General features: G+C 46.4%; 2 protein-coding genes across 3 annotated transcripts; both read left to right on the top strand.

Annotated features, from left to right (window-relative positions):
• The first annotated feature begins 1,800 nt into the window (after positions 1-1,800).
• On the top strand, positions 1,801-3,701 carry LOC122043368 (probable glycosyltransferase At5g25310). Of its 2 annotated transcripts, none has more exons than XM_042603947.1 (4): positions 1,801-2,027; positions 2,103-2,308; positions 2,518-2,863; positions 2,931-3,701. In XM_042603947.1, the coding sequence occupies exons 1-4, from the start codon at positions 1,806-1,808 to the stop codon at positions 3,606-3,608; spliced, it is 1,452 nt and encodes a 483-aa protein (XP_042459881.1). In that variant the 5' UTR covers positions 1,801-1,805; the 3' UTR covers positions 3,609-3,701. The 2 variants fall into 2 exon arrangements, with proteins under 2 accessions (XP_042459881.1, XP_042459880.1); XM_042603946.1 differs by having other exon boundaries at positions 2,097-2,308.
• A 509-nt stretch (positions 3,702-4,210) lies between these two features.
• LOC122043367 (glycerol kinase-like) lies at positions 4,211-6,483 on the top strand. The gene is made up of 3 exons (XM_042603945.1): positions 4,211-4,539; positions 4,611-5,805; positions 6,013-6,483. Exons 1-3 carry the CDS (start codon positions 4,403-4,405, stop codon positions 6,256-6,258), a joined length of 1,578 nt encoding a protein of 525 aa, XP_042459879.1. The 5' UTR covers positions 4,211-4,402; the 3' UTR covers positions 6,259-6,483.
• Positions 6,484-6,920: the final 437 nt, after the last annotated feature.

The following is a 6,920-nucleotide window of genomic DNA, read 5'->3' as shown; positions in this document are numbered from 1 at the left end:
AAAATCAAGAGACAGTCAACCTTCAAGACCAACAACAAGAGCAGGGACATAGTTGAACGGGTCACACACCGATCGAAGCTCTAACGTCCAGTCGGACCTTAATGGCCGACTGGGATTCAAAGCAAACGGCTAGAGAGACCTTGAATGGCCAACTAGGCACCAGACTATGATCTCAGATCCCTTGTGCCCGCAAGCAAAGTGCAATGAATATTGAGAACTCAACGGATCAGACCTACCCAATTGGCTACCCTTCAAGTTTCCAGTTACGAGCGACAGATAAGGCTCAAGGCTAAGCATTAATGAACTCAGCCAACTACTCCAGTTGATCAGACTTACAGGCCGATCGAACACTCCGTGCCTTTGAGGCAAGCAGAGAGGTTGAGTGAAAGCTGAGTCATTGACCGCACTCTACAAGGCCGAGCTGGTGGTCCCCTTTTATGGTGGCCGGTTGGCCCAATGGCTTTGTACCCTTTTTTGAAAATTTGTGTCACGAATAACAGAGAATATCCTACCAACAAATCGCATTTCTAAAGCTTCTAGCCTATCACATCATAGAAATTTGCAGACTCATTTTAGGAAAGGTGTTGAAATCACTTTATGATCTGTCCTTTTCTCATGAATGCTTTGAAATGTATGCAAAGACACAACAGTGACACTATAAAAAGAGGACTTCATCTACAACGCCAGGGTGTTAAAAGGCTTGCCTACAGTGTCCGAGCGGAAGTCGACTACAACGGTCAATCGGGGCAATCAGTGTCTGATCGGCAAGAGACTTGTCCGAACGGGTTAACATCTAGCTCGAGATAAGACGGTAAGATAGTCAAACGTACAGTGTAGAACGGTAGGACACTGAGGAGACTGTAGAGCTTGTCCGATTGGGAGGGATAATCTACTACATCATTGTTATATCTCTCGATATCTTTTTAAAAGATAGTGTCGCTGACACGATATATGGTCAACAGGTGGATTATACGCCGGAAGTTTCTACCGTCTTGTCAAGGATATGCATGTCCTATTAAGGTATGGTGTCAGAGACACTTTCCTGACGGCTCCTTTCATAAGACACATTGAATGTGTCCATATCTCGAGGAGCGTGCACATCGCTCACTAAGGCTCTATATAAAGGGGGTCCAAGCACCGGCGGAGGTACGTATTATTCATTGTTTGTGCTTGCATTACTGTTATTCCACTTTCCTCTACAGTTCCAGTGACTGACTTGAGCGTCGGAGGTCAATGCTGAAGGCCCCTTCCCTGATTTGACACTGACGTTACTTGTTTTACAGAGCAGGACGCAGTCTACATCCAATCAATGCAACAGCCACATCCCTAACTTTCCAATTTCCCATTTTCAGATAGAATCACGTGCAAAGACATAATAGTAACACTATAAAAAAAGGTCTTCAGCTATAAGTGGAAATATACGATACTCTATAATTTACACACTTGTTATTACAGTTTGCTTGCACTACTTTTTCTTTATCACTCGATTACTTACTTGAGTATCAAAACGTTAACACATGGATAATATTAATGCTCTTTATAACACACAGGATAATAAGGAGTCTCCATCCAATCTATAAATAAAGTTATGTTCTTAGTTAAATATCTTTATCACTTATCACTTGTGGACAGGATAAAAAAACAAACAAAGAGGTCAAAATCAAGATTATATAATCAAGAAATAAACTTCTTGGCAAAATGCATATACAGTTAATATTTAGTTTCTTAAAAATTAAATATTTTCAAATATTTATTTCTTACTATAAATTACATTCCACGGAAACGAAACAGGGACCTCGCGCGCCATGGAGAGATTGGAGCACGGCCACGGCCATGGCCATGGCGATGGCGATGGCGGCTTCCGGCGACCCACCCTCCTCCTCATCCTCGTCGCCGCCTTCCCTATCCTCTCATTCTTCGCCATCAACCACGGTATCGTCTCCGTAAATTTCCAAACCAAAAGCATCTCAATCAATCATGGAACCATCTCGCACGCACCTTCCCCGACGATCGACGGAGACAGCGCTGTGAGTAGTATTGGCTTGTTATATCCTCTTTTGTAAATCCAATTCTTTGTCCTTTAAACTTGGTTACAGGAGCAGAGGATTCGAAAGAGGAAGAAGAAGAAGCTGGGCGGTGGCGGCGGCGGTGATGGGAGGGTGGAGGAGGATCTCGTCATGGCGAGGGCCGCAATTAGAAGCGCTATAATTTCCGGAGGAAACTCATCGTCGTCTAGTCTACTAGTCGTTCCCGGCGACGAGACGCCGCTCTCAACCGCCGTCTACCGGAATCCAGCCGCTTTCCTCCGGTGAGCCTACTCTGTTTCTTCCGTTCTTGTTCTGAGAATAATCATTGCGCTTTTCGAAAGCAAGAAAGGTTCTTTCTCCGGAAGGAGGAACTACTCGAAATCCAAAGATTCATGACTTCCCACGAGAGAAGAGAAAGATCCAAAAAGAAATGCTTCGATTGTACGTCGATACGATTCACGTTGTGATGAATGATGATTGAATTCTTCAGGAGTTACGAGGAGATGGAGAGGAGGTTCAAGGTGTACGTGTACGACGAAGGCGAGCCGCCGCTAGTGCACGACGGCCCTTGCAAGAGCATCTACACCACCGAGGGGCGGTTCATATCCGAAATGGAATATTCCGGCGTCCGGACGAGGAATCCGGCTAAAGCCCACGCCTTCTTCTTCCCCTTCAGCGTCACCAACATGGTCCACTTCCTCCACCGCCCCACTCCCTACGACATAACCAAGCTCAGGGGCTTCCTCGCCGGCTACGTCCGCTCAGTCGCCTCCAACCACCCCTTCTGGAACCGCTCTGCCGGCGCCGACCACTTCATGCTCTCCTGCCACGACTGGGTACGTACGACTCGAACTGCGGAATCGAAACAGAGGAATTTGAATTATGATGAAGCATGATTTGCAGGGGCCGATGGCGTCGAGAGGCCACCGGGAGCTGTACGAGAACTCGATACTAGCGTTCTGCAACGCGAATACTTCCGAAGGCTTCAATCCCAGGAAGGACGTCAGCATCCCGGAGATCAACCTCTACTCCGGCTTCTTCCCGGAGGAGCTCCATAAGCCGGTGGCTCCCGGGCTCACCGCCCGGCCCTACCTCGCGTTCTTTGCCGGCGGCCGCCACGGAGCCATCCGCCAGGAGCTCCTCCGGTTGTGGAAGGGCAAGGTCCCGGAGATGCCGGTATTCGAGTACCTCCCAGGCGGCCCCGGTGGCAAAGACTACTACTCCTTCCTGCTGCAGTCGCGATTCTGCCTGTGCCCGAGCGGGTACGAGGTGGCGAGCCCGCGTGTGGTGGAGGCAGTGTACGCGGAGTGCGTGCCGGTGATCGTGTCGGATAGCTACGTTCTGCCGTTCAGCGACGTGCTGAGTTGGGAGTCGTTCTCGGTGGCGGTGACGGTGGAGGAGCTGCCGAGGCTCAGGGAGATACTGGAGGCGGTTCCGGTGGTTGAGCTGAGGAGGCTGAGGGAGGGGGTGAAGGCCGTGAAGAGGCATTTCGTGCTGAACTCGCCGGCGAAGAGGTTCGACGTGTTCCATATGATACTGCACTCCGTGTGGCTCCGGCGACTCAACATCAAGATTCTCTAATAATATTCCCCTTTTTTAAAAAAAAAACAATTTAGGGATAAATTGTCATATCTATCTATTTGTCCTTGTCTTTTAAAAAATTCTTGTTTTTCATTAATGTAGAACAAATTTTAGATTATAATTTCGTAAATCATTAACGTAGTTTTTTTTAAAGAAAATCATTTAGAAAAACAGCATTTTTTGTTCTAAAAATTATAATTTAGATGGCTTTATTTTTTAATATTTATTTAAATTAATTTCAAATATTTTATTATTTGGCAAACTCCTTAATAAATTATAAACCAAAACCTTAACCAAGAAATTTCTAAAATTTTCAATCGGACCATGATTGAGAATTTATTTTTATCTGAAGTTTTTCTTAAGATTTTTTTCCATTTAAAAATTAAAAGTTTATTCGATAACTAAATATAAAAGAATGACACCACATATTTCAAAAATACCCTTGTCCATATTTAATTTAATTAATATTCCATCAATTTTCGATTAATATTAAAAATAGTTTTTAACAATAAATATAATTTTAAAAAATAATAATTTAAAATATAAAGATAAATAATAATTAAAGTATGATTTGTTGTCCCTCCTATTTCAATGGTCTTACGGCTACCCGTTTGCCTCCACCACACTCAACTCTGATCCCCCTTTTTCGAATCTCCTCTTCGTCTTTTTTCCATCGACAAAAATTAGGTTTTGAATCTTGCAAACAGATCGAAGTCTCAAATCTATCGATTTGTTGCTACAGATCGTCGTCGGATTCTTAGAAATTGGATTATTGGTAGATCGAAGCAACGGACATGGCCGGCGCCGAAGATTTCTTCATAGGAGCCGTCGACCAGGGCACCGCTAGCACTCGCTTCATCATCTATGACCGTCACGCCAAGCCCGTGGCCAGCCACCAAATGGAGTTCACCCAGTTCTACCCCGAAACCGGGTATGTGATTCCTGATCCCGTTGGTGTTTGGGTCGATCCGTCGATCACGGAGGTGGGATGATTGCTTGCAGATGGGTGGAGCAGGACCCGCTGGAGATCTTGCAGAGCGTGCGGGTGTGCATGGAGAAGGCGCTTGAGAAGGCCACGGCAGCCGGTCACGACGTCGGCGCCGGCCTCCGCGCCGTCGGCATCACTAACCAGCGGGAGACCACGGTGGTGTGGAGCCGCTCCACCGGACATCCCCTTTTCAATGCTGTCGTGTGGATGGACGGCCGTACCAACGACATATGCCACCGCCTCATCACCCAGCTCCCCGGCGGCCGCAACCACTTCGCCCCCTCCTGCGGCCTCCCCATCAACGCCTGCTTAAGCGCCCTCAAGATCATCTGGCTCCTCGAGAACGTGGACACCGTTAGGGATGCTGTCGACTCCGGCGATGCCATGTTCGGTACGATCGATACTTGGTTGATTTGGAATCTCACCGGCGGATGCAGCGGAGGCCTCCACGTCACCGACTGCTCCAACGCGGCGCGGACCATGATGATGAACCTCCATACTCTAGAATGGGACGCCCCCGCGCTCGACGCCCTAGGCATCCCCATCAGCATACTCCCTAAAATCATCAGCAACTCGGAGACCGTCGGCGTTATTGCTGACGACTGGCCTCTTGCTAACACCCCCATCTCCGGTTGCCTCGCAGACCAGCACGCCGCGATGCTGGGCCAACTGTGCCAAAACGGCGAGGCTAAGTGCACCTACGGCACCGGTGCCTCCATCCTTCTCAACACCGGCGAGCAGATTGTGAAATCCACGCACGGCCTCCTCACCACCGTTGCCTACAAGCTGGGTCCCGAAGCCGCCACCGACTACGCCCTGGAGGGCTCTATAGGCATCGCCGGCGCAGCCGTGCAGTGGCTAAGAGACGCGCTGGGGGTCATTCGGACAGCGGCGGAGGTCGAGGCGATTGCGGAGCTCGTGGAGAACTCTGGAGGCGTGTACTTCGTGCCGGCGTTCAACGGGCTGTTGGCGCCGTGGTGGCGCGACGACGCGCGCGGGGCGTTCGTCGGAATCACCAGGTTCACCAACAGAGGCCACATAGCACGGGCAGTGCTTGAAGGCATATGTTTTCGGGTGAACGATGTGCTCACTTCGATGCACAAGGATGCAGAAGACTATGGCTACAGTGAGTTCAAGACAAAAGACGGTAAATTGTTGCTTCGCGTCGATGGCAGCGCCACCTTGAACAATCTGTTGATGCAAATCCAGGTTCAATATTTTTTTCCCCACTACAAATTTTGCCACTTTTTCTTTCTGTTACTCTGTAAAGGTGGTTCTTATCATATTATTCTTGTTTCCACACATTAACACCCCACTCAAACAAAGCCAATATCATGCCATTTTCAGCTTTCACTTTGCTAATACCTATTTTTGCACCTGTATCAACAATGACAATTTCTCTAACTGCTACTGCAGGCTGATCTTTCCGGTAGCCCAGTTGTCCGATCTGCAGATATCGAAACTTCAGCACTCGGAGCCGCGTATGCAGCTGGACTAGCTATCGGTGTGTGGACTAAAGAGCAGATATTTGCCTCTAGACGTGAAAAGAAGGTGACAATCTTTAGCCCGAAACTATCCGAAGAGAACAGAGAGAAGAGGAATGAATCATGGCACAAGGCTGTGTCTAGAACTTTTGATTTGGCTGATCTCTATTCTGAATAAATTATCATCAGAATCATAGTTCCATTTAGTTGTTGATCTATGAACATGAGGCTTCTGCAAATTTTGGTTCTTGGAGAATCTGATACATTAGGAACAAGTCTTTTGTTTTTATTTACTTTGGAGAAAAAAATAATGCAACATCAATTCAATTTTCTTTTCCTGGGAAGTGAGAAACAGTATTGAGGTTGTTCTTGAAGTGAGTAAGTAAGATACTAGTTTGGTATTTGTGCATGATGTGAAGTGCTCTTAATCATGAATTCTGATATTGAAATTTTAACAACCATATGAACTCGAAAAGAATCATGCACATAATCTAGTAGCATTGAAGTTTACAACATAAATTAAATGAAATAATATAAAGATGATGAACTTAAATGCATGAAATCCTGATCCTAAGAAGAAGAACAACTTCTGTAGGGATTTGAGTGATGGTGTCATACTTTCCTGACAAATGGAAAGCTGAAAGATTTCGAATTACCTAATTCTACGGGAACCACGTCCAATAAATATATTACTGGATCCAATTCTATTATTAGTCCATCATTAATAATAAAATATGGATTAACAAGTTCTCCATATAAACTCACATCCAACATCAATTCGATATTGTTGCTACTTCCTTGACATCCGCTTGAAATCGATTTTACGACATATATCACATG

This window comes from Zingiber officinale, chromosome 2A (genome assembly GCF_018446385.1).
Source record: "Zingiber officinale cultivar Zhangliang chromosome 2A, Zo_v1.1, whole genome shotgun sequence".
NCBI classification, from domain to species: Eukaryota; Viridiplantae; Streptophyta; class Magnoliopsida; order Zingiberales; family Zingiberaceae; genus Zingiber; species Zingiber officinale.
This window is presented reverse-complemented; position numbering and strand designations above follow the sequence as displayed.